This window comes from Pocillopora verrucosa, chromosome 7 (assembly GCF_036669915.1).
Source record: "Pocillopora verrucosa isolate sample1 chromosome 7, ASM3666991v2, whole genome shotgun sequence".
Classification (NCBI taxonomy): Eukaryota; Metazoa; Cnidaria; class Anthozoa; order Scleractinia; family Pocilloporidae; genus Pocillopora; species Pocillopora verrucosa.
This window is the reverse complement of record NC_089318.1, coordinates 16462278-16490174: the sequence shown is the minus strand read 5'-3', so window position 1 is coordinate 16490174 and position 27897 is coordinate 16462278. Positions and strand designations below refer to the sequence as shown.

General features: G+C 38.3%; 2 protein-coding genes across 2 annotated transcripts; one reads left to right on the top strand and one right to left on the bottom strand.

Annotated features, from left to right (window-relative positions):
* The first annotated feature begins 226 nt into the window (after positions 1–226).
* LOC131771855 (tetratricopeptide repeat protein 28-like) lies at positions 227–13020 on the top strand. Its single transcript, XM_066170228.1, has 9 exons — positions 227–293; positions 2166–2327; positions 2530–2670; positions 3402–3469; positions 4153–5631; positions 5752–6243; positions 6724–8691; positions 12589–12682; positions 12911–13020. The coding sequence occupies exons 1-9, from the start codon at positions 227–229 to the stop codon at positions 13018–13020; spliced, it is 4581 nt and encodes a 1526-aa protein (XP_066026325.1).
* Positions 13021–22397: 9377 nt separating this feature from the next.
* LOC131771853 (uncharacterized) lies at positions 22398–25142 on the bottom strand. The gene is made up of 6 exons (XM_059087715.2): positions 25007–25142; positions 24357–24479; positions 23867–23992; positions 23321–23354; positions 23006–23132; positions 22398–22922 (listed from the first exon to the last, which is right to left on the bottom strand). Exons 1-6 carry the CDS (start codon positions 25140–25142, stop codon positions 22398–22400), a joined length of 1071 nt encoding a protein of 356 aa, XP_058943698.2.
* Between the last annotated feature and the right edge of the window lie 2755 nt (positions 25143–27897).

The following is a 27897-nucleotide window of genomic DNA, read 5'->3' as shown; positions in this document are numbered from 1 at the left end:
CTACGAAAACAAACAAACAAACAATTGAAAAAAAAAAAAAAACATGTCACAACCCGCGGAACTTGACTAGAGCCGTCACGCAATCACAATAGCGTGACGGTGGAAACTTTGAGATTCTCATTCTTACTCTATGATTAAGTATACAACGTTACTTTCATCTGAGTCTCCTTTTTTTTTGTTTTTAACAATGTAGCGCAGTACAATCGATTCAATTTTATTTCTAGCTATGGCAGAAAGCAACCTCCCAACAACGGGAGAAGAACTGGAGGTGAAAAATAGGTTTCCAGCTACAGGTGAGAAAAAGCAACAGGAAGAGAATTCGTCATGTTGATTTTATACTGTTTGGTAATTTAGTATACTTTAATTCTGGTGCTCAATTTTTTGGAACACTTCGACTTGAATGTTTTGAGGAATCCATTAAATACGCCAGTATTAGAACGCTACTTGTAATTGCACATGGTTGTGATCACTAACAAAGTTGAAATATCTTCTCGGTAATTTCAGCGACAGAGAAAAGTCAAGTTGTGTCAAGTGACCTGAACTGGATGTATACAATGACCCTTTAAGAGGTACGAACACCGGGTGAAACAAGATTTTTGAAAAACGCCCCAGTGAAGTTTTTGTCACATTTACATCAAAATTTGCGTATGTTTTGTGATAAGTTTTTGAAACAGCATAAGATTTTTTTTTTCTAATTTTAAACTTTATTGCCAGAAAAATTACAAAAAACAAAGGGAAAAACAATTTATTGCTCGATCCGATCGAGCAGAATGCGTAGACCTCATTAATTTTTTCATAAGCAATAAAGCGGCACATTTGAACGCGACTACGCTTTCAAGAGCCCTAAATTAAAGACGAATGAGCCAAAATTGGCCTACAAAGCTTCGTAAAACTCAGTTTTCTGAGTTTTAGAAGTGCTTATCTGTAAATCAACGCACAATGTTTTGGAGATTAAAGACCTATCTACAATTTGCACCTAAAATGAACGATATTTGTGCAGTAAAAAGTATTTTCCTTTTGCACTTGAAAATCTTGTAAATTTGGTCATTTTTAGTACGAAAGTCATTTTCGGTAAGAGAGAGCTATTGGTACCCGTAGACCCGTCAAAGTCCAGTATTGAAAAATTTGCAAACGGGTAACTTTTTTTTAGGCCGCCAAAAGGAAAGTATTCACGCGAACACCTTTTTGTCCCTCGTTGTTCAATACCTGTTCGGAGGAACTTTCACGCAGTTTGAGAACTCTATAGAGAAGAGGAGGCATTTTGTCTCGGCCGTATCACCTGTTTTGGTCTTCTAAATATTTAACACCTTTTCGGACAGTTATGTCAACACCAGGCTCACGCTGTAAACCATCAGCCAACAAAATCGTAGAAACCCTGACTTTCACAACAGGTAAAATGGAAATTCGCGGGAAAGTAGTGCTTTCGTAATAACATTTTTTCCCAGGGAGCTTCTACGAGCATGTTCTCAATAGACAATTACATGTATATAATAAACCAAAAAGAAAAAAAAAAAAAGAAAAAAGCACGTTTTCCGACGCACTTGTCTGAAGGATGAGCAAACGACGAACCCTTGTCGTTCTCAGCACGACGTTTCTTTTGTTATCAGAACATTCACAAGTTTTAACATTTTTCGGTCCTGGTTTTACATTCCAATTTGACATTTTGGAAAACGTAACCCAGGTGTTAAAGGAATTTTGGAAAGTCTTTCGACCTAAATGTAAACCAAACAAACTTGATCTGGTTATAGCCAAGCTACAGCTAAAACTCCAAATAGCTTGCATATTTTAAACAAACAAAATGCACAGATAAAGTCTCCCGAAGTGCGATTGTAAACAAAGTTGATTTGAAAAAGGATCTCCTAGTGAAATTTGGGATACTTTGGAAAACGTAACCCATGTGTAAAAGGGGTTTTTGGAGAGTCTCTTGACTCAAATGTAAACCGAGAAACTTGAACTGGTATTAGCCAAGGCACAGCCCAGACTTCCAACACCATACACATTTTACTTAAACAAAATGTACAAATACCAAACTTTTCTGATTTTTTTTTCATAGCTCTGAGCTCCTTTAACCTAACAGTTCGTTTGGAACTATAAACTTGGCATCATCCGCCAAGGGTCGTGTAACTCATTACTAAATCATTAACACTAACATGGTGTGTTTTCAGGAATAGCGAAAGTAAGTCTTGGGGAAGGTAACAAAGAGTACAGACGAGGAGAAGCTAATAACGCGATAAACTCCTACACGGAAGCACTTCAAGTCAACTGCAAAGATAAACGACTGAATGCCAAGCTTTACAGCAACAGGGCAACAGCTCATTTCCGTTTGGGTAAGAAATTCATTTCTCAATATATAAATCGCTCATGCAGCGTTACAAGATAACGGAATACACAATCTGCATCAAGAAAATAAAGAAGTCGAGCAACAGCAGAAGAAAAGTTCAAATACATGAATCCCTTTAGTGGACGAAAATTAAGAAAAGGAATGATTCTCGTTATTAGAATGCAATTTAAGCAATTGTAATGTTTTAGGCTTCTTTGCCGCAATTTCATTGGATGACCACTTTTTTAAACCTCATTTCCCGAATCTCATAGCAAAATATGTGGAATGTCTGGATGATGCAACAGTAGCTGTTCAATTGGAACCCACTTTAATCAAAGCTATTAAGAAAGGTAGGTTTTTCAGACATAAGCCATCAAAAATCTATTCTCTGATTTCGTCAAAAGAGGATTTTGTGTTTTGTGGTAGGTAACTGCACCCCAAGTGTCAATTGTATCTGGTGTGTCAATGTTTGTTATGTGGGTAAAAAGCATAAAAAATTAAAATGTCGATAAGCTCTCAAATACCGCTGCCTGGCAAGTTCGTTGTAGAGCGTTGGAGGTCGAGGGCTCAAGTCCTAGACCAGAACAACACTTGGTCTAAAAATATCTGTGGAGAATGTGCTGCCACTTAACCATGACACCTGCAAATGGTTTGATATTCTTGTCCCGGATATGGACGGAAAACCGTAACCCCGTTTCCTGCATCTTCTCTGTAACTCTTAGCAGGGGACGTTAAAATCCGACAAGGAGGCAACCTGAAAAGATCCCTTTCATAAGTTATACTGCTCAATGCAGTCTGCCCAAAAACTTCCCCGAAAAGTGCTGAAAAGTGCATAACAGCACATTAAAATGAAGAATGCGCGAGATAAATTTATCGTTATCATCAACAATTGAAGCTTAATTGATAGCCGCTCTGCATTAGTTCCTTACTGCTTATTTTCAGTTCTTCCACAAGGTCAAATTTTCTCATTACCACAATTTTTGTTCCCAGCTAAACGGGAAACTAAGTCCATTTTATCAATACGTTTACAGCTTAACAGTGATGAATTACTACGCACCACCAATTATTCTCTCCTTTTCAGGAGCCAGAGCTTGTGTCGAACTTTGTTGGTATAAAGAAGCAAGGAGCTGGTTGTATATGGGATTGGCCGTATCCTTTAACGAATGTTTCAAACGTGATACGCGATGCAATACGAGTAATATTTCAAGGGAAATCAATACGTTCCAGAGAGATTCTTCAACACATAATGCAAGCAATGTTCTCTTATAATGCACTGAGCAGTTTAAAGAAGTCAAAATATTCTCAAAGAGTTCTTTCGATTATTCCACGAAACTTTACTCAAAAGAAGAGGCCATATTAATTAGCCCTTTAACTCCCACGAGTGACCGAGACAGAATTTCTCCTCATGGCATTAATACAATATCAACCAGATAAGTGATGAGAATAAAGAAAAATATCAATTTTAGAATAATTGGTTGATCCAATACCAAATTCTTTGAGTCTATTTTATAAGAAATGAATGGATTACAGTGAGAATAAATACAAATTTGATCTGGAAGTTAAAGGGTTAATTCCCAGAGTTTGAACTGAATGCCCCTCATTTTTGTCTTCAGACGAGCATCACCATGACGACAGAACCTAAACCAATAAATGCACTCCACAGATAGTTAAAACTCTCCAATAACTTGAAATCGAATCTCTTAAAAAATACCCACGTTCGAATTATCATTCCAGTTTTTAGGTTCTATCCAATACTCTCATTGTTTTTTTTTTAAATTTCCATTGCATTTCGCAAATCTGCTCATGATTTATCTACCCTTAACGCGTTTTAGATTGAAAATAACAACAAACGACTGCTTCAATTACTAAGGAAGACTAATGCTGAACTAATAGTCAGAGCAAACAATTCTTGTCATTTCGGCAACGATTACCAAGGCCTAGGAAAGTTTAAAGCAGCTATCAAATACCATCAGCGTCAACTAGCTAAAGTAGTCGGAGATAAGACCGAGGAGGAAAGGAACTATTGCAATCTCGACAACGCTTATCAAAGTCTAGGACAGTTCAAAACAGCCATCCAGTACCACCAACGTCATCTAGAAATTGCTAAGGAAGTGAAAGACAAGGACGGGGAGGGAAAAAGTTATGGCAATCTCGCCAACGCTTATCGCAGTCTAGGACAGTTCAAAACAGCCATCCAGTACCATCAACGTCATCTAGAAATTGCTAAAGAGGTGGGGGACAAGGCCGGAGAGGGAAAAAGTTATTGCAGTCTCGGCAACGCTTCTTACAGTATAGCACAGTTTAAAACAGCCATTCAGTACCACCAACGTCATCTAGAAATTACAAAAGAGGTGGGAGACAAGGCCGGAGAGGGAAAAAGTTATTGTAATCTCGGCAACGCTTATCGCAGTCTGGGACAGTTCACAACAGCCATCCAGTACCATCAACGTCATCTAGAAATTTCTAAAAAGGTGGGAGACAAGGCCGGAAAGGGAAAAAGTTATTGCAATCTCGGCAACGTTTATCACAGTCTAGGACAGTTCAAAACAGCCATCCAGTACCATCAACTTCATCTAGAAATTGCCAAAGAAGTGAAAGACAAGGCCGGAGAGGGAAAAAGTTTTGGCAATCTCGGTAACGCTTATCGCAGTCTAGGACAGTTCAAAACAGCTATCCAGTACCATCAACGTCATCTAGAAATTGCTAAAGAGGTGGGAGACATGGCCGGAGAGGGAAAAAGTTATTGCAATCTGGGAAACGCTTATGACAGTCTAGCACAGTTTAAAACAGCCATCCAGTACCACCAACGTCATCTAGAAATTGCTAAAGAGGTGGGAGACAAGGCCGGAGAGGGAAAAAGTTATTACAATCTCGGCAATGCTCATCAAGGTCTAGGAGGGTTCAAAACAGCCATCCAGTACCATCAACGTCATCTAGAAATTGCTAAAGAGGTGGGAGACAAGGCCGGAGAAGGAAAAAGTTATTGCAATCTCGGCAACGCTTATGACAGTCTAGGACAGTTCAAAACCGCCATCCAGTACCATCAACGTCATCTAGAGAGTGCTAAAGAGGTGGGAGATAAGGCCGGAGAGGGAAAAAGTTATTGCAATCTCGGCAATGCTTATCCCAGTCTAGGACAGTTCAAAACAGCCATCCAGTACCATCAACGTCATCTAGAAATTGCTAAAGAGGTGGGAGACAAGGCTGGAGAGGGAAAAAGCTATTGTAATCTCGGCAACGCTTGTCAAGGTCTAGGACAGTTCAAAACAGCCATCCAGTACCATCAACGTCATCTAGAAATTGCTAAAGAAGTGAGAGACAAGGCCGCTGAGGGAAAAAGTTATTGCAATCTAGGCAACGCTTATCAAGGTCTAAGACAGTTCGAAACAGCCCACCAGTACCATCAACATCATCTAGAAATTGCTAAAGAGGTGGGAGACAAGGCCGGAGAGGGAAAAAGTTATGGCAATCTTGGCAACACTTATCAAGGTCTAGGACAGTTCAAAACAGCCATTCAGTACCATCAACGTCATCTAGAAATTGCTAAAGAGGTGGGAGACAAGGCCGGAGAGGGAAAAAGTTATGGCAATCTTGGCAACGCTTATCAAGGTCTAGGACAATTCAAAACAGCCATTCAGTACCATCAACGTCATCTAGAAATTGCTAAAGAGGTGGGAGACAAAGCTGGAGAGGGAAAAAGTTATTGCAATCTCAGCAACGCTTATCACAGTCTTAGACAGTTCGAAACCGCCATCCAGTACCATCAACGTCATTTAGAAATTGCTATAGAAGTTGGAGACAAGGCCGGAGAGGGAAAAAGTTATTGCAGTCTCGGCAACGCTTATCACAGTCTAGGACAGTTCACAACAGCCATCCAGTACCATCAACGTCATCTAGAATTTGCTAAAGAAGTGGGAGACAAGGTGGGAGAGGGAAAAAGTTCTGACAATCTCGGCAACGCTTATCGCAATCTAGGACAATTCAAAACAGCCATCCAGTACCATCAACGTCATCTAGAGATTACTAAAGAAGTGGGAGACATGGCCAGAGAGGGAAAAGGTTATGACAGTCTCGGCAACGCTTATCAAGGTCTAGGACAGTTCAAAACAGCCATTCAGTACCATCAACGTCATCTAGAAATTGCTAAAGAGGTGGGAGACAATGCCGGAGAGGGATTCAGTTATGGCAGTCTCGGCAACGCTTATCAAGGTCTAGGACAGTTCAAAACAGCCATCCAGTACCATCAACGTCATCTAGAAATTGCTAAAGAGGTGGGAGACAAGGCCGGAGAGGGAAAAAGTAATGGCGGTCTCGGCAACGCTTATCAAGGTCTAGGACAGTTGAAAACAGCTATTCAGTATCATCAACGTCATTTAGAAATTGCTAACGAGATGGGAGACAAGGCCGGAGAGGGAATCAGCCATGGTAATCTTGGCAACGCTTATCAAGGTCTAGGACAATTCAAAACAGCCATCCAGTACCATCAACGTCATCTAGAAATGGCTTTAGAGGTGGGAGACAAGACCGGAGAGGGTAAAAGTCATGGCAATCTCGGCAACGCTTATCGCAGTCTAGGACAGTTCAAAACAGCCATCCAGTACCATCAACGTCATCTAGAAATTGCTAAAGAGGTGGGAGACAAGGTCGGAGAGGGAAGAGGTTATGGCAATCTTGGCAACGCTTATCAAGGTCTAAGACAGTTCAAAATAGCTATCCAGTACCATCAACGCCATCTAGAAATTGCTAAAGAGGTAGGAAACAAGGCCGGAGTAGGGATCAGTTATGGCAGTCTTGGCAACGCTTATCAAGGTCTAGGACAGTTCAAAACAGCCATCCTGTACCATCAATGTCATCTAGAAATTGTTAAAGAAGTAGGAGACAAGAATGGAGAGGCGTGTGCATTAAGTCTCCTTGGTAGCAATTATGAGTGCCTAGGAAAACTAAAGAAGGCCTTTTTCTGCTATCACTCGAGTGTACTGTTGTATAATGATATCAGGGCCTCTCTTCAACTTAAGGATCAGTGGAAAATTAGTTTTCGTAATCAGCACCAAAATGCATACAGAGGCTTGTGGTGTGTAAATATCAAGCAAGGTAAAAATATAAAGGCTCTTCTTGCCGCAGAAGAAGGACGTGCTCAAGCTCTGAGAGATCTCATGGACACAAAATATTACCCTGGATGTTCTTCAACGCACAGAGCTTCGTGCGTTTCACTGAGTCGTGTTCCGTTAGACACAGTTTTTATAGCTGTGAGGGGACCCTGCCTTTACTTCTGGATTTTCAGCAATGATGACATAAAAGTGAGAAAAGTAAACATTAACAATTATAGGTGTGAGGATGAATTGGGATCTTTCATCCGGCTACTGAACAAAACTGCTCTGAAGGAGATCGGTGCAAGAGGTACTTTTACAATAGAAAATGCTCCACTTGATTCGTCCACAGAGGAGGAAGTGGCCAATGGTGTGATCCGAGTTGATGTGAGGCATTCCCAATCAATTGCTTTAAAGAAGCTGCATGACATCATCGTTTCTCCTATTGCCGATCTTATCGAAGGCTACGACGAGATCACATTCGTTCCTGAGGGGCCATTTTGCCTTGTACCTTATGCAGCGTTGCAGTACTCAAACTCATCATATCTAAGTGATTCTTTCAGAATTCGTGTGCTTCCCTCTCTGACGACTTTGCAACTAATTCATGATTGTCCAGCTGACTTTCACATGAAGACTGGTGCATTGCTTGTCGGCGACCCATGTTTCAAACATGTCATCTATGAGGGAGCACTTTTGGTGCAACTGCCAGGAACAAGGAAAGAAGTGGAGATGATCGGACGTATCCTCAATGTCTCCCCTCTCACTGGAGAAATGGCAACAAAACATGAAGTGTTAAAACGAATATCATCAGTGGCCTTAGTTCATATTGCAGCCCACGGTAAACTGGAAACTGGAGAAGTTATCCTGGCACCAAACACCACAAGAGATAACCCTCTGCTTCAAGAGAAAGACTATCTCCTGACGACGAAAGATGTCATAGAAGCTGGGTTGCGAGCACGTCTGGTTGTACTTAGCTGCTGTCACACTGCTCGTGGGGAGGTCACAGCCGAGGGTGTGGTCGGCATGGCGCGTGCACTTTTGGGTGCCGGTGCCAGATCTGTTGTGGTAACCTTGTGGGCGATTACCGACGAGGAAACCCTGGAGTTCATGAGTTTCTTCTACGATGCACTTGCTAAAGGCAAGAAGGCAAGTGAAGCTCTCAATCAGGCCATGAAGTGTATGAGAGAAATTGAAAGGTACAAGAAGGTGATTTACTGGGCACCATTTGTACTCATTGGTGACGACGTCAACCTGGATTTCAATAACATTTCGAAGCTGAAGCAAGTAAATATTATGTTTGCACATTCAATTCAATACAAAGTTACATTAAATCATGATTATTGCCTATATGTTTCGGTTCGGTTACGAATTTCTGTTTGCTCCGGCAAATTGTTATGCACTACAATCAAGAGGACATGTTTACGATGATAACATTCTTTTCAGGGAACCTGATAAGAAAGAAAATGCAATGTATCGTTTCATGTGCTAAGAAATATTTCAGGGCAACTCAACTATCCTCCCTAAACTTAGATTCTTTTATTTTTCAGTTAAGGCGGTGAGCAGTGGAATCCCAGTGAGTTTTAGGATACCTGCAAACGCTGATATTTGGACCATAAACCAGTAAGCTACCTATGAAATATTTGTCACGAGTCTTCCTTTCAAAGCAGGAAGAACCAAAAGACGGCCAAAGTCAAGTTTAACAAGAGAATGGATTTCCTTTGATTCAAAAGTTGACTTTTTGCTTGTCTGAACCGCTCTTACGAGCTTGATCTTTGATATCCTGCTGAAACTACTGTTTTTTCATATGATGTCTTAAAATTATCATGATTAGCTATGTAAAAAGTTATTTTTAATCTAAGTATTACCTACTAAGAGGATTAAGGCGTTACTTTTGCGTGGAAGTTGAAACGTCTTGAAAACGTTTTCCACAGTTTTTTTACAGATTTTTCTTAATCGCTTTTCGTCTCATGAGTGATGTAAAGCTGTTGTATCCAAGTGCATGTGTGGAAAATTTCCATGGAAATTAGAGAATAATCAGTTGTCCGAATACTCCGTCATCTTTTGGTTTATGTCAGATGGAAATTGTGATTATCTTTTAGACGCTTTGTACCCAGTCATTAGTACTTTAAGTTAATTTCTGTCACTCAGAATTCGGTTTATCTCGACTTAAAATGACAGATTTAGGCCGTAATGGCCAGGATTTAGTCTTTGTATTGGTTAATTTTCTGAGATTTCTCCCTTAATTTTAAATGCGATAAATTGTGTTATTTTCTACAAGCAGAACGATGCATTTTAAGTATATTGTTTAAACTAATCGTCCAAAGGCAAAACGATGTTTTATTTTATAATTTTAGTTATGGCTTACAAAGAATTGAAGGAAGCTCAGAACGAGCTGGAAAGTTGGAGCCAAATGATTTTATTTAGTTTCTCCGATTAGATTGTTTACTTGCTATGTAAGTACAATAAACTAGCATTTGAATGTCAAACAATGAAACAAGTCGCTTGGTATTTTGTTAGAATGGAAGAGGAAATCAATAACAAAGTGAAGAAAATTTCTGCATGAACCTGCATAAGCCATTTCTTTTCGTTTGAAGTAGTATTCGCCTAATAACTTTTGCCCATATTTTCGAATAGGTTTACTGAATGAGAGATGAACTTCGATATTTTCTGACTCTATAACTGCTAATATCGGTCACTGGCAACCGTTTCTTAGGATATCACGCGACGCACTTCTTTAGCACGTTGTGTGACAGATATGATGTTTTGTCACATCTTTTCGTTGGAGTTGTGAGCGTATCTATGTCTTATTCGCTCAACCTCTTCCCATTTACTTGGATATAGTTATTAAATGAGGTATAAACCTCGATATTTTCAGATTTTATATGCCAGTTTCATTGGCAGTCGTTTCTTAGGATGTCACGCGACGCGTTTTTTTTAGCGTGCAAAGCGATATGATGTTTAGTCATATCGTTGAAAAGGCAAGAAAAAAGAAATTAAATTTCACTTTGGGAGATGGTGCTTTATTTTTCTTATAGAAAGCGTCCTCATCATGGGAGGTACCCTACGTCGGTACAGTTCCACGAGTGTAGAAAATATTGATGACCCTTTTTTTTTCCACGATTGCAAACTTAACTACAACAGCCTGTACAAAAAGACTTAAAACTTTCTTAAAACTGAGGAGGGCCGACCGAGGAGAACTTTTTACGGCTAACGGTTAGAATTGTGGCCATATTTCTGCTGCGGTTAACCCGGAATGACACAAAATAACACATTGTAGAAAGGAAAAATTTTCTAAGGTTAATTTTTTTCAACAACTAAGGGTTAAAGTTGTTCAATTTTTTACGCCTGACAGCTAGTTTTTTGACCGATATACAGCGAACGGTTAACCCCATGGAGAGCCTCGACTAGGGCTTGCTAATATGCCGAGCAAAGAAAAATAAACTATCGAAAATTTGAAAAAACCACTGATGAATAGCTTTCTAACTACTTTAAGGGAGTACACAATCTTAACTCTTAAAAATTATTACAGTGAGAAGATCTTAATTGACGGTACACTGCAAATGTAGCTCCCTTACAGCATTTCTGAATTCCTTAAGAATTGTCGTTGAGCGTAGTTCATCCGGTAAGGAATTCCACACGTTGGCACCAATAAAAGATGTGGATTTCAAGCCAAAGGTTGTAGTATTTTTACGTGGGACGACGAGCTTGTTGGTTCCTCTTAAATTTTTACACATTATTTCTTATAACAAGCAACTCGCTTGTATATTTATACAGCTTTAAAAATCAGTATAGCAATTTCTCGAAGTCGACGATTGGACAAAGTTAAACCGTGGTAACTATTATCATAAAAGGGCACCCGTTTGTTGTAGACACCCCTTAGAGCTCTTGTATTGAGCCTTTCCAGCTTCTGATTATCAGCCTCATTACAGTTGAGCCAAATAGCAGAACAGTAAGTAAAGTAAGACATTACGTGCGAGTTTTAAAGGCACATTTTCGAAGTTGACAGCATGTTCTTTAGCTTGCTCAAAACATCTAACTGCTTTCTAACTTTCTTAGTAATCTTGGCTATATGTTTGCTAAAATTTAGCGAGTTATCGGTGATAACACCTTTAATATCTAAATGATCCACGATTGAAACCTGTGCATCATTAATGCCAAAGGAAAGATCACTGGGATAGCTTTTTGTAGAATAATAACATTTCTCGCATTTATCATCAAACCAATGACTCGCAACATCAAGATCGCCATTGACCACGGACTTAACCACCTCAGGATCGCGTTCACTGGAAAAAATCGGGTATCATCAGGACAGTTGAACAAACTAGCGCGATTAATAAAATAGAACCGATCTTTAAGAAAAATATTAAAAAGGAGGGGCCCTAAAACCGATACCTGGGGTACACTCTTAAAGAAAACAACAACATCCGAAGTAACATCATCTATCCTCACGGGCTTGGACCTGTCTCTAAGGTAACTGTGTAAAAGGGCCAGGCTAAGTGGAGAAACGCCATAGGCAGCTAGCTTGGCAAGGAGATTTAAAATCGACATCAAATCATAGTTAGATTTTTCATGAGGATTGTCCTTTTTAAAGATGGGGCAGATTTCTGCAAGCTTCCAAGCAGCCGACACAGAGTCAGAGTCAATGATTTTGTTGATAAGAACAAATAGTGGATAGGCAAAAGCATCAAAAATATGGCGATTACACAAAATATGTACTTTCAAATTAATCTTTCTTCTTTCTTGTCTGTAATATGTGGACTTCTCAAAGCTCTAGGAAAATATTCTACCTCATAAACGACAATTCAGTGGGATTTAATGGTATTTCGTGGTCGATTAGTGGATATATATTTTAGAGTTAATGAGTGCACAAACTTGTTTTTCGTATTTTTTTCGTATCACTCTAGATACCATTATTGCCGACGAGCCTTCAACTTCTGAAAAGAAATCACGCTATCACCATAAATTGGAATCTCACCATTTACCTGGTCGTGGAAAGGTTACTTAGTTGAGAGAGGAATGGCTCATAAGGACTCGAGGAGATGAAGGTCCAACTTTTAGTTCAAGGTATTTTAAGAGCTTTTTTTAAGGAGAAGCAAAGTAGAAACTTTCAAAATCGTTAAGACTTGTCAGAGTTAAAGAATTCAAGGCAATTCATATTTCACGACATTCATTTTGTTTTAGGCGACTACCTTTAGAAGAGTGTACTCAAGACACTTCAAAGTTGACGATCGACTACCTTCCACCCACCACGAGTTGTCGAAATCTGCTGAAAGGGGTGCTGTTCCTTCTAAGTTTGAGTTGTCATCCAACTCCAAAGTACGAACAAAGATAATTGGACATGTGTCAAGGTGTTGATGATCAATCGCAAATATTTCAGTGATGCCATTCTAATAAAAGTGATTTGTTATTAAAATTAGCGCATCAATTATTATTGTACACATCGCAATCTGCAAATATTTTGATAACATTACTTTAATCTTCTCTTTACTGACATCTCAAACAGATGACAGGGATGATAAACATGAAAGTTATTTAGAAGTTAGCACAGCCATTGACAGCATTCATCCAGGAATTCAGTCCATCAAGGCACAGCTACTGGCTGTGCAGGAATAGCTACAGAAAAGTAAAGATGAAGCAAAAGCAGTAAAAACCCAAGCTACGAGAGAGATTGAAGAAATGAAAAGACAAGTATAACAATAACAATAATAAAAATGATAATAATAATAATAATAATAATAATAATAATAATAATAATAAGGGTTTATTAACAGCATTTCCATGAGTAAAATGGCTCTACATCTGTTATATAAACATAAAAATTGGATATTACGATAAAACCTACAAAAAAAAAAAAAATATGTCCTTCGAGCAGCCGAACAATAAATTTGGGCTGGAGAGATTTGGAACATACAATGATTCAATAAAATTTTACATCGGCTTTCGTTCATAAGCACATTTTCAGTTCCTTTTTCAGTTTCTACAGCCAAGTGCTCAGATGATGTCTTACTGTTATGCTTCTGAAGAGGGAGAAAGAAGACCATCCTTTAGGAATATGTTACTTATTGATGAATTGTTTATGTTTCTTGTACGCCTCAAACTAGAATCATCTGAACTACGTAACTAAAGAAATCACACCAATCTAGTTCAGTGAGGCTCAGCTGACACTGAACTTAATAATAGTAAATATTGGTTTTCTTTAATATATACTGGTTTGTGGTGTTATACCAGGTAACATACCTAACATTATCAAATGATGTCTCGTCCTCCTTTACAATTTTCATTTCTAGCGAACCAAAGGGATTTTGACCATTTTTTACAGCATCTAAGTACACTTTTTCTGTCTGGGCTCTGCATTTAGTCTCTCGGGAGTCAAACACTGTCTTTCCCCCAGGAGGGTAGAAGCTACTTGTATTACTCTAAAATTTTCGAATCAGAGCGGAAGGTGGTCTCTCAGAGGGGTCCAGTTGAGAAGAAAGGGATTGGAGGCTGATTTGAGAGGCAAATGATGGCCAAATCAAAAGGAGCAATTCGAAACGATGTACAGTAAGAGTGGGTAGCATAGGCTCTTCGAGTTTCGCGAGTTTGAACCTTTCGGTATCGAGCTTCCACAGTTCTTTTTTTTTTTTTTCTAGCGACCCTTGTTATAAGAGTCTCTAAGTTAATTAAAAGAAAAGGCCGTTTATTTTTACCTGGCTAACTGAGGTGATATGAAAGCCCTTGTTTTCTTATCTTTAATAATCCTCAAGCAACTCGGATCAGTGAGATCCTTTCAGCTTGCTGATCATAGTCTCCTTGAGGATTTTCTATGAAATAACCCCCTTCATTTTTCTAAGCCTAAAGCTGAAAGGTGATGGTCATATTTGGGTGATGCATTCTAGTTGAGGCAGTAAAGGAAATGGTAAAGACTGATTTAGATCTTCAATTGTGCATATTTACTTTGCAAAATTTGACATTATAAAAAATTAAAGAGGCGGGTCACCCTTTGTACATCATGGAAACTTTTTGCTTGGTTTTACAGGTCCCTCAATTGCAGTATGAGCTTAAAACAACTCTATCCTTAGCTATCCTTGTCAGTGCGAAAAATACCAAACAAATAAAATAGTCAAAAGATAGATAGAATAAGCTTCTTTCATTTCAGCTCACATCAGCGAAAAGAGACAAACAAAAGGTGTCATATGATAAAAACCCATTTGGTATTGGTAACCTTAACTGAGATATTATCGGTGAAAGATTTCTATAACTGAAACACAAATCCAAGAACACTGAAAAAAAAAACATAGGTCTCCGTAAAAATGGCATCGATCGCGTAAGAAGGGAAGTTAACTGAGAGCTAACAGAATCAATTTTTGCTTTGTGTATCAGCCGATACTTTACGCTTCCACTTGGTAGTATAAAACTGATAGTTTGGTATCGCCGTGCCTAGCATGCGCTGAGTCCCAGTGAGCGATGTGATTCGAATTACGCTATCCCTGAGACTGATAGTGATTCTTAGTGACACTTTACAGACTGAGGAATGCTTATTTGAGTATGGCAATGACCTCTGTAATACTTGTCAAATACCAGTCATTGTTACTGACAACAGTCATCGTTTCAAGACAACTGTCACCCGAACGATCAGGTAACGAACGATCAAATCGAACTCAGCAGTAAGATTCTCTGTCGAAAAAAATATTTGCGCAGAAATACATCTCAGCGAGTTTTTATTTTTTGCAACCAATTTACGTGTTTTAAGGGCAAGGCACCCTTTGGGAGGCTTAAATAAAGTACTCAAGTCAAAAGTGGTTTTGAGTGATTCAATTGTATGATGCTCTATGGGTGAGAAGTCATCAAAGGTCAATTTTGATTAGAAATTAGAAACTCTTTATTACCTTTGATAACATCTTCAGAAAACAATACTGCATCAGTTTGAACAGAGCGTTTTACTAGTTACTAACCCTTAACCTACATATACATATTTCAGGTCTCTATGGGTGTGGCTCGAGGTCCATCAGCTCAGGAACAGTTCACTGTCTTTCTTGTCTCTCCACTAAGATGTATCCCATGGCTTAAGTGTGTTTACCTCTGTTATCTGACAACATGCTAGCTTTATTTCCACAGGTGTTGATGTCACCATGATTTCAGAATAATTTTCAGCATGGGGGTTTGTAGATCGTGCCATGTACCATCACTCACCATGGCCAGCGTCCATCCTCCATCTTCGCATGCGCAACTCCTTTGAAACAAAACATCAGCGTATAAACTGAAATTAATCCAGAAAAAGGAAAAGGAAGAGTAATACAAATGCCGATCGTACTTTCATGATAGATCACCTAACCACCCTTTTAAACAAGATCGTGAAATGGCCAAATCTGGTGGCCTGTGGAGGATGCAGACATTGATGGAGATCTTTTATCAATTTGGTTGTACTTTACACCATTGCAATTTTTCATTGCCGTTTCTTTGCGCGTGTTTTGATTGTGAAATTCTTATTAACTCCCCTCCCTCCTTATTGGCAGTTACCTGACAGTCAGCTTTCCCAACTGTATGGTCTGTAGGCGACGACTGATTTGCTCCTTGAAACCCCCTGAACACCATGTGTGATTCTCCATATAAATGACTGATCCTAAATATGGGATTTTTTTTCTGCGAGAAATAACTAGAGAGTTTTTCTCTCTACAATTGTATAAGGAAATCGCATTAATCCATGCAGGCGAGTTTTCGAATAGAAAGGAGAACATCTGAAGTTGTGGTGGGAGAGGTTTCGGCTATGGGAAATAGTACGGAAAGAAATCTGTTAGAATGAAGAGCTAATGATTATCTTGTCAATATTTACATTCGCATAAAGGGGTAAGTTTCTAAAGAAACTGTGGTGCTGCGTCGGTGGGAGAGTATAGCAGGTAATTTAGTGTTAACAACTGGGTTGAAAACGTAAATTAGCCACCGTAAAGAGTAAAAAAGCTGACGTTTCGAGCGTTAGCCCTTCGTCAGAGCGATAGACGAAGGGCTAACGCTCGAAACGTCAGCTTTTTTACTCTTTACGGTGGCTAATTTACGTTTTCAACCCAGTTGTTAACACTAAATTACCTGCTTTACATTCGCATGTCGCGTGGAGAATTCGAACAAATGGTACAGGAAAATTGGGTCGTTCTGGTGATAGAACGAGAAAAGTAGTCAAGACTTCGAGAGAAACTACTGTTTGCGTTCTGTTACTTCTCGTTTCTGAGCCAATTGTTTTCTAAACAAGTTATTCATGCCCTTGAGCTCAGGGTTACCCTACATAGCAGGCGTAATTTCTCGCGTTTTTCACACGGGCGGACAGATGCACGTGGCTAGTGCAAAGGGCAAGTCGATCGCACAGAAGTAATAAATAAATAAAAGTTAATATTTTCGTGTACCTCATTCAGTGCGTGATCAGATCATGACCTCCTTTCATGAACAGTTTGCGACATCGACATATTATAAACATCGAATATTTCTCCATCACCAATTTCTTCTTCGAATTGGCTTCGCGAAATTGACACGTCGTAGAGCAGATTCCAAAAAAGTTGTATTTGAGACAAATTGGAGCAGAGGAGAAGATAATTCCGAACCCGTTTTATTATCTGGTAGGTTTAGGATACTACATTTTCTACTTCATGATGGCCTCTCGGCTCAAAATTTGGGAAGTTAACGATGTCCTCTGTCACTGCACCAGGATGTACCCCATGGCTTTGATGTGCTTGTTTCCATTATCTAGCGAGTGCGTTGCCTCATTTCCACACGAGTTGTAGACATTAAATAGACCTCATGTGTCAAAATCAGTTCGGGAGTCACGGGAAGAACAGTCATTCTGCTGGTTAGCAATGATGCCGATTCTTGCTTCGGAATGACTGGGGCTGTCTCCCACCGCATTGAATCCTTCCTTATTGCAGTTGGGCTGCAGGGAGGCCTGTGAGCCAATCAGCAACTTCCACGTGTTACGACCCACTGAGGTGTTGCGGTATTTCCCATCAGCGATTAGGGAGAGTCGGCCTGCTTGTTGATGACAATGAATCTGAGCTGATTGTCGATCCTCATACCGAGGCAGACCTGGGAGAAGGATGTTCTCCAGTTGGTTGGTAACTTTGTCTCTTGTAAGTCAAAGCCAGTATTGCCTCCTGAAAGGTTGTAAGCACTTCTGTTGCTCCAAAACTGGGAATCATAATGGAATGTACTCTGAAATTTAAATTGAAAAAAAAAAGAATACAATTTTTATTTTCTTATCTTCAATAAGATATAAGTGAAAGTCTGTTCCAGGCTCCCTCTCGGTGAAGACAAGCAAGCGACTCTTGACGTCTCTCAGGGAAAACCCGCAGATTTTACCCATCCTCTTTACCGCTTCTTTCCACTTTTTGTATCAACAGTGAATTTATTCGCGGATTAATTTTTACCTTATTGCCATTAATCTTCATGATCGGCGCCCATCCTCCATCCCCACATCCAAAGTCTCCCATGTGACAGAAAACAGAAATTGGCTTTGAGTTTAGGTACGGGGTAACCTCGTCATTCTTCTTCGACCTACGAAATAAAGAATCTTCTTAAAAGAAGAGATTCAGTTGAAACTTGATGAGGGCCATGGCTTCCATATAATCAGTTAACGACATAAAGTAATTTTCGATAAGGCGATTCCTTTCAAGAGTGAAGCTGATGTGGAAGTTTATCATCAAGGTTGCTATGCTTAGTGCAATATTATTTTCATGATTATTATTGTTAGTACTACTGTTATTTTCATATTCTTTCATTAAATTCTGCTCCGGCTTTATTCTTATTAGCAAATAATTGACTTGCACGTTCTGGTCGAAAATTTCCTTACGCGTCCAAGCTAAAAAAAAAGAAAGGGCATATCAGCAGCAATAAAACCTTTAAGAAAGAAAGATGCAATGGCGTTTTGAAATACTCTCGAGGAGAAAATTTACATCTGGAATAAGAAGTACACAACGTTCTTGGTCACTCGTGTTTTCGTGGCTTGCATTGTTAGCGGTGTCTAATGCGTTAGATGAGAATGAAAGCAGCGGAGCCGCGAATTTAAGCAGCATCCCTAACCTCATGCGGCCTCGCCGTTTTTACTCAAGCTGTTCGACGCTTCAAATGCACACCATTAAGACTGCGATCAACGCAAGAAAGCGTTTTCGCGTTCATCAAGAGGTTAGCTTGTTTTAATTTTAAATTCTCAGTAGTTTCTGACAAGGCATTTATCGAAGTCTCTATCGATTCACTGTATATCTATATCTCGATATACATAATTATTAGAAACAAACTTGTCATTACTAACAGTAGTCTAAACAGACAGAAACAGTACAAAAACTAGCTTAAAAAATACAGCAGGAGAAATGAGAGTTTCCCCGTCGGAATATATTTATTTCAAGTTATCCATCCATTTGGTTCCCTTTTTCTCTTCCATCTCAACTTGCAAATTAATACATTTCTACATAAATAACAGACAATTATCCGTACTGCCATCTGCAGGAAACTTGCAGATGGCCATTAATTTCCACAAAAGATGCACATATTCAAAAATTCCCCAAAAATACAAGAAGTAAATGTTCTCAGTAAAGACGAAGTTCCCAGGTTTTAATATGTAAAGTAGACTGAATCGTTGAAGAAATCCATGAATGAACCACATCAATGAACAAAGAACTTTTGGAAAGAGCCCGTCAATGCAGAAGATCTTTTTCCCAAAACATCTTCTTCTTCCGATTAAATTACTTCTCAAAAGCTACATATCTAGCAGGAATCGCAAATTTGGCGATATTCCCTGACGTTGGGAGTTATTTGCTGGAAAAAAAAGTTAACCACAACTGAGGGAAAAATCTAACTGTACCGGCGCAATAAACACAAAAACCACTCCAGCCGACACAAATATGAAGAGCGGCATAACAAAAGAAGACTAAGAAGACAATATAATTTACGAGTGTAAACTTTTCACATGTTCGAATACAAACTACAAAAAATGAGTAAAAAGGTGATAGAGAGGTAAAAAATATTTCACTATATGAACTTGGATGACGAGCCCGGTATAAGAGAAAAAATTAAGAAAAAAAAACAACAACAAAACAAAAAGGAGAAATGAGAACCATTCGCAATTAAATTCACATAAAGTTACTCATACAAACCTCCTTTAAACATAAAACATGCAGGTGTTAAACGGTAACTATAATTGTGAAGGGCTAATGTCCCTTCTCTATTCCCGCTAAAAAATGAGTAATGGCGAGACTAACCTTGTGATGAGACGTAAGCAATTATCATGAAGCTCAGAAGTAATAGAACAAAGATAAAAATTGACTTCTGCATCGCGCGAATCGGCAAGTTTCTGCGAGCGACTTCTCGAATTATGTGCAAATTAATACAAAATATCTCTTTTTATTATTATTATTATTATTATTTTTTTTTTTATGGTAAGAGCTTTCTTTTTCTTTGAACCAATGGGACCTTAGTGTTTTCTTATTGCTCTTCGTTTTCATCTGATATTTTTAGCCCTTGTTCCAACACGGAAACGATTCTTGGATGAAAATAAATTAACTCTCACAAAGCCTCTTGATGAGTCACTTAATAATCAATCGTACGGACGTGACAATGGTAAAAGTCTAAAAATCGGTTTCCACATTCTTGGCACGAAACTAAATAGAAAATATAAATCTTCTGATGCTTAACTTGGCTTTCATTGGTAAAAATAGGTGTGAGCGATTTTGCCCCTATTGGGCCCAAAATCGTCCTCCTTCCTGAAATAAATTGCTAAAAACTAGAGTACCTGGCGCATTTAACGAAAAATTGTTATGAATATTTCAGAAACTTTTATTATCATTAGACAGGTCTACATCCCATGACAAACTGGTATGACGAAAAGTACGATAATATGAGGTTAGCGTTGATCAAGATCGAGATCATCAAACTATTAAGCTCAAAATATTAGTTGAATATTTATCTATAGACTAAACAATCGATTCTTTTTTCTATCCACTGACTATAACTTACTTTGAGGCCTAAATGTACATCCAATAACTAAGATATGATATTTTAAATTCCGTCTGGCCAGTGAACAATTGCCTCCTAGGCTTAGTCGTTCTTAGTGCAAATTTCCAACTACCCGGTACCTTGCATTTACATCTGTTTTTTTTTTTTATCTTATTTTTTTTTTATTTATTTATTTCTTTTTTTTTAAGGCTTCCATGAGTTTGTTTCCATTATCATGGCGCATACGTAACTTTTTTTGCCACACGTGTTGGAGTCTTCCTGTACCAAAGCCACCACTAGAGTCACAAGTGTTGCAATCGCTTCTTAATTGGCAATGAAGCCGTTTCTTCGTTAATATCCTACGTTGAAATATTAACAAAATAAAAAACGAGCAGCATTTAAAGCAACAAATTCTTCATGTGGCAGATCACTTTCTGAGGCCAACTTTTAAAAAAAATATGCGCAAATTACTCCAACAAGTCTTATTTAATTTTCTCTTTATGGTAAAAAATTCCTGACTTTCTTCTAACCAATGAGACCTGGATGTTACCTTATCGTTCTTTGTTTTAATTTGATATCTTTAGTCATTTTGCCAACAGGTATTCAATTCATTGGGAGAAATAGGATTATTTGTCTTGCTTTACTAAGTTTGTCGATAATTGCTATCACTGACAGCGGTTAAAGTTTGAAATCGATTTCCGCATTCTTAGCAACAAACTTAAAGGAAAAATGAATGCTACACTGCTGCTGTTTTTGGCTTGAATTTGCAGAAATATGCCGTAAACTATTTTGCCCTTATTAGGCCCAAAATTGTCCCTCGCCTCAAAATAAACTTGCTGAAAACAAGATCAACTGGCACCTCTTCTTACAACTCTATATGAATAGTTCCGAGACTTTTACCCTATCAGTCTATAGATTTACATCATGTGACAAACTTGCACAGCAAACGTGACGGTAATCTTATCATTCCTTGTTTTAATTTGATATATTTCGTCATTTTGCCAGCAGGTATTCGATTCATTGGGAGAAAAAAGATTTTTTTATCTTACTAAGTTTCTGGATGATTAATCATACTGACATAACAGTGGTTACAGTTTGAAAATTGCTTTTTTTGTTTTCTTAACAAGAAATCTGAAACGGAGAATATGAATGCTACTGTTGCTGTACTTGGCTTTTATTTAAAGAAACATGCCAAAACTGCCTAAAACGACTCCATCACTCGTCACCCTGGTTTCGTTTGAGTTATTCAAGTCTCTTTGGTGTCAGCCCACCCTTGCCAGCCTGTGTGGCTGATGAATAAAGAGGGAGAGTAACCTGCTTTCCATTGATATAATCCAAAAGTACCAAAGAAATAAAATAATCAAAAGATAGATAGGACGCGTTTCTTTCATTTCAGCTCACATCAGCGGAAAGAAACAAAGAAAAGGTGTCGGATAATCAGACCTTTTCGGTATTGGTAACTTAAGAGAGACATTCTCGGTGTAAGATCTCTTGGTTTTAGTGACGGAAACACAAATCCGCGAACGTTATGAAAAGGCGTCATGGGTCCCCGTAAAAATTGTATCGACCGCGTAAGAAGGAAAGTTAACTGTACACTAACAAAACGGATTCTCGCTCTTCGCTTCCACTTAGTAGTATAAATATATGCAGAAGACTTAAGCTATATTTTGAGTGGTTTTTTGCCGTCATCTCTGACCAGTACTGATATCATTCACAGTGGATACGTCCTAGTCCTTAGCTTTTCCACTTTTATCTTCTCTCTTCGCCATAAAATTAAATTTGGTTTTGAGTAATTCAACTGAATTACGATCTTCAGGTGAAAACTCACAAAAAGACAACTTTGATCTGAAATTAGAAACTGGAAATCACCTTTGATAACATCTTCAAAAAAAAAAAAAGAAACACTGCATCAGTTTGAACTAAGTGTTTTATTAGTTCTTACCCCTTAAGCCCTTACCCCTTAAGCTACATATACTTTTTTAAGGTCTCTATGGGTGTGGCTCGAGGTCCATCAGCTCAGGGACAGTTCATTGTCTCCCTTGTCACTGCACCAAGATGTATCCCATGGCTTTGATGTGTTTGCCCCCATTATCTGACGATGTGTGGTTTATTGCCTCGTTTCCACACGTGTTGTTGTCATCATGGTATCCTCCTGTACCAAAACCAATTCTAGAATCAGGGGTTATGCAGTCTCGCTCATTATTCCCAAGGAAACCAATCCTTGCTCTGGAAGAACCATCAGCACTACCCATAGCATTGAACCCTTCTTTGTTGCAGTTATGCTGCAAGGAGGCCAGCGAACCAATAAGCGTTTTCCACGTGTTTTGACCCAATGAGGTGGCGCGGTAATTTCCATCAGCGATCAATAAGTACAGTGAGTTGGCTTGCCTGTTGATAGCAATAAACCTGAGCTGATGACCAATCTTCATACCAAGGCAGATCTTGGAGAAGGGTGTGTTCCAGTAAGTCGGTAACTTGGTCTCTTGTAAGTCAAAGCCAGTCTTGGCTCCAGCAAAGTTATAGGCATTTCTGTTTCTCCAGAAGTGGGAATCGTAATGGAAAGTTCTCTGAAAACAAGAATTGCATTTTTAATTTGCCTTTGTTAATTTCAGTGATATCGAGAGTTTCTTTAAGGAGGCAGGGAGTTTACCTTCGTGCCGTCAATCTTCATGGCCGGCGTCCATCCTCCATTCCCGCATCCGAAGTTTCCCATGTGACAGTAAATCGGGATCTTTTGTGAACCAAACATCAGCGGGTATACTTGGCTTCGTCTCGACCTTATTGAAAAAGAGGAAGTCGAAAAAAAATAAAAAGTAGGCAGCTAATGTGGATGTTTATCATCAAGGTTGTCATGCTTGCCGCAATATTATTTTTAAAATTATTATTTTCAGTAATACTGTTATTTTCATATTCTCTCATTAAATTCCTCTGCGGCTTTGCTCTTGTTTGTGATTAATTGACTTACCCATTCCGGTCGAAAATTTCCTTACACGTCGAAGCTGAAAAAAGGAAAATGCATATCAACAGCAATAAACCCTTTAAGAAAAAAAGATGTGAGGGCGTTTTGAAATGCTCTCAAAGGGAAAATTTACGTGTGGAATAGGAAATACACAACGTTCTTGGTCACTCGTGTTTTCGTAGCTTGCATTATCAATGGTGTCTAATGCGCTATATATGAGAATAAAAGCAGCGGACCCGTTAATTTAAGCAGCATCCCAGGCCCCTCGCGGCCTCGCTGTTTTTAATTAAGCCGCTCGACGCTTCTAATGCACACCATAAGACTACTATCTATGCAGGCAAACGTTTCTACGTCCATCAAGAAGTTAGCTTGTGTTTAGTTTGAATTCTCGGTAGTTTCTAACAAGTCATTTGTCGAATTTTTTAACGATTAACTATAAATCTATATCTCGATATACATATTTATTATAAACGGAACTTCTCATTACAGTAGTCTAAACAGACAGAAACAGTATGAAAAACAGCTTAAAAAATACAGCAGGAGAAATGTTACCCAAACGGCAGATATTTCCATCTCCATAGTAACCCTGTTTACATGTACAGTTGTACGATCCCTTAGTATTGTTGCACACAGCATCAGCACTGCAGTTCGTTTTTCCTGTAGCACACTCGTCGATATCTGAAAATACTCTACTTTAATTAGAACGTCATCACTACAATTAATTTTTAAAACTAATGCAGATTTAAAAATAAAGTGTAAACAACAAATGGAGACCCACGTTGGATCCGATGTCTTAATGGTCTTGAATTTTTTCTGCAGTTCTCTTAGCCTTGCAAGAGTAACATCATCCCATCTGGGTATGGATTATTAAGCAAGACAAGTTGTCCGTCTTTCAAATTCACTATGTTTATAAAGTATATTACTTTTAAAAATACAAAATTGTCCGCCGCTTTACTTGATGATACCAATAAGGCAACATATATTTACAGTTATCAATATCTAGTTAATTATCATTAGACTCTGAAACAAGGCTCTGTTTTACCTTTGCAAGTCCGTCCATTCCCGGTAAATCCTGGTTTGCATTTGCAGCGATACGATCCCTCGGTATTGTTGCACATAGCATCAGCACTGCACTTGGATGTTCCGTCAGCGCACTCGTTTATATCTGTAAAATTCATGGCAACCGATTCAATAGGGAAAATCCCTAAACACATGACCAATTTAATCATTTTAGGGGTTGAAATGTGTGTGTTTAGTTTCCATTCCCTTGTTCGTTAAAATAAAATCAGGGCTTTGGTCACGCTTACCTTTGCAACCATCTCTAGAATATCCAGGTTTATTTGGACAGTTATAGGAACCTTTGGTATTGTTGGAAACAGCATTTTTACCGCAGTCTTGTGTTCCTGTAGCACACTAATCGATATATCAAAATATTTTTCTTTAATTAGAACGTCATCATTGGAGATGTGAAAATAAGATGTGAAAAAAAAATTGAGACCTACGTGGCATACGACGTCATAGTCCTGCAATTTTGAAGCAGCTCTTTAGCAAAGGGTTAGTTAAGAGCTGCATGGTTATTGTGTGAGTTTATAAAAAAAAACCGAACCTTAACTTTTACAGGTGCCTTTAGAAGTTGTGTATAAAACTGTAGTGAACACGAGCTTACGACCGGTTTTACATGACAGGAGTTACCTTTCTTACACCTTGGACCTTTGAATCCAGTGGTACACAAACAGCGATATCCTTTGTTAGTAAAACCACTTTGACAAGTAGAATTGTTATCGCAAGGGTTATCAACACAAGCGCTCTGAAGCGAAAATAATATCATACATTGAAATATGAATAAAATGGAAAACGAGCAGCATTTAAACCAACAATAATGATAATGCTAAAGATAGAAATATCGACAGTGATATTAGAATTCAAGCAACAATTACAACGATTACGACCGGAAACTAGTTTTTTCTTTTACTTGAAATTAGTATTTGCTAATGATGCAACACCCACCTCAGCTGCGTGATAAAAATAATCGCCTTTCTTCTCCAGGTCGTGTTCGTGTCTTTCGTGAGTAACATTATTCAGTTCACATTTGTAGCCTCCATGACCACTCACTTGTTTATGAACATTAATGCTGACACAGTCAGGTTCCATATAACACATGTTGTCACAAAAACTCATTGTCAGAACTTCAACGATGCGAATGACGTGGTTTATGAGACGTTTACCGTCAAATGCTTTTTCAGGGGTAAACTCCAACACGCGGCATTGGTCTGCGTCACAAAAGCCTTTAATATTTATTTAAAAAAACATGAAAGAAGGAAAGCACTAGAAAAAGAGATGGCCATAAGGGACGTCAAAATGATGATAACAATTGAGGATTTACTGATAGTTTCTCCGTTGGAATATATTCATTTCAATTCATCCATCCATTTGCTTCCCTTTTTCATCTAGATGAATACCTTTCTAGATAAATTACAGACAATTATCCGTACTGCCATCCGCAGGAAACTTGTAGATGGCAATTAATTTCCACAAAAAATGCACAAATTTAAGTAAGAAGATTTTCCATTCAAAAATTCCCCAAAAATAAACAGCAGTAGATTTTCTTAGTAACGACGAAGTTCGCCGGTTTTGATTTCTATAGCGGACTAAATTGTTGAAGAAATCCATGAATGAAACAGATCAATGAACAAAGAACGTTTGCAAAGAGCTTGTCATTGCAGAAGATCTTTATTGCAAAACGTGTTCTTCTTCCGAAGAAATTACTCCTCAAAAGCTACATATCTAACAGGAATCGCAAGTTTCTTGATCTTCCCTGACGTTGGGAGTTATTCACTGGAGAAAAATTTAATCACAACTGAGGCAAAAATCCAACTTTACCAGCGCAATAAACACAAAAACAACTCCAGCCGACACAAATAAGAAGACTGAGTGGCATAACAAAAGACTAGGAAGACAATAAAATTTACGAGTGTGGACTTTTTACATGTTCGAAAACAAAATACAAAAAAAATAATAAATTGATAAAGAAGTGATAGAGAGGTAAGAAATATTACAATATATCAACTTGGATGACGAGCTCGATAAAAGAAAGAATTAATTAAGAAAAAAGCCACAACAAAACAAAAAGGAGAAAAGAAAACCATTCGCAATTAAATTCACATAAAGGTACTCAAACAAACTATCTGCGAAAGTATCTTTTCATCACCAATAATTTATTTGGTTAAGAAGTTTAAGAAAGTGTTAAGCTATCTTTAAACATTTTTGCTATTGTGGAGATGAATAACAAAACTTCCTTAAAACATACAACATGCAGGTGTTAAACGGTTACGGTGACTATGAAGGACTAATGTCTCTTCTCTACATAAATGAGTAATGGTGAGGCTCACCTTGTGATGAGACATAAGCAAGTAACATGAAGCACAAAAGTAACAGAACAAAGATAAAAATCGACTTCTTCATCGCGTAGATCGCCAGGTTTCCGCGACCGACTTCTGGAATTCTGCGCAAATTGATGCGAAAAACTTATTTGAATTGTTTTTGTTATGGTAAAAAATTTTTTTGTTTTTTTCTTTTTTTTTAACAATGAGACTCGGGTGTTTCCTTACTGTTTTTCGTTTTAATTTGATATCTTTGACCCTTGTTCCAGCACGAAAACAATTCACTGTATGAAAACAAATTAACTTTCACGAAGCCTCTCGACGGGTCATCTAATAATCAATCGTTCGGACGTGACAGCGGTTTAAGTCTAAAAATCGGTATTCATATTCTTAGCAAGAAGCTAAACAGAAAATATAAATGCTTCTGATGCTTTACTTGGCTTCATTGGTAGAAATAGGAGTGAGTAATTTTGCCCTTATTAGGCCCAAAATCGTCTTCGTCCCTGCAACAAATTGTTGAAAACTAGAGTACCTGGAGCATTTTACAACAAATAGTAATGAATATTTCAGAAACTTTTTTCCACTTTTTCCACAAATGAGTATTTGCTATTGATGCAACACCTATGTCAGCTGGATGATCAAAATAATGGTCCTTCTTATTCGTCTTTCTTCACTCATTTATCAAGATTAATGCTGACACAGTCAGGTTCCACAAAACACATGCTGTCACAAAAATCCATTGACATGACTTCAAAGATGCGAATCACGTAGTTTATAAAACGTCTTCCATCAAATGCTTTTTTTCAGGCGTAAAATTTCAACAATTTATCAACCTTGGTCTGCGTGAAAAGAGTCTTAGAAATTTAGAAGGGAAAAAAAATATACATATATATATATAGGAAGTCTGTGTATTGATTTTTCCGTTTACAGTGCTTGATACGTAGAAGTAGTGCGCGATATATGTTGCGATAGTGGAAAAAAACAGAGAGACTATACTTTAATCCCTACAAGCCTGTTTCGTGATTGCGCACTAATCAGGGGATTTTATTGTTAAGAATGTTCGTACCATCGTTTATATACTCTATAACTTTGCCTAAAGACGATACTTCAACTGTTACGCAGTAACGTTTTGTTTCTGTGGCGGCATGAGAATATTGTCCATACTGTTCTCTATATATTTCCTAAAGTGCTGACAAGGAGAAT

Bases quoted from the DNA above. Each gene is read 5' to 3' on its own strand.
- LOC131771855 (XM_066170228.1), top strand. From the start codon at position 227: ATGGCAGAAAGCAACCTCCCAACAACGGGAGAAGAACTGGAGGTGAAA. The intron at 3,470-4,152 runs GTATCCTTTAAC...AACGCGTTTTAG, and splicing joins GGTTGTATATGGGATTGGCC to ATTGAAAATAACAACAAACG. The intron at 6,244-6,723 runs GTGGGAGAGGGA...ATGGGAGACAAG, and splicing joins CTAAAGAAGTGGGAGACAAG to GCCGGAGAGGGAATCAGCCA.
- LOC131771853 (XM_059087715.2), bottom strand. From the start codon at position 25,142: ATGATATTATTTTCGCTTCAGAGCGCTTGTGTTGATAACCCTTGCGAT. The intron at 24,480-25,006 runs GTAACTCCTGTC...TGAATTTTACAG, and splicing joins AGGTCCAAGGTGTAAGAAAG to ATATAAACGAGTGCGCTGAC. The intron at 23,133-23,320 runs GTAAGTCAATTA...TTTTTCAATAAG, and splicing joins GAAATTTTCGACCGGAATGG to GTCGAGACGAAGCCAAGTAT.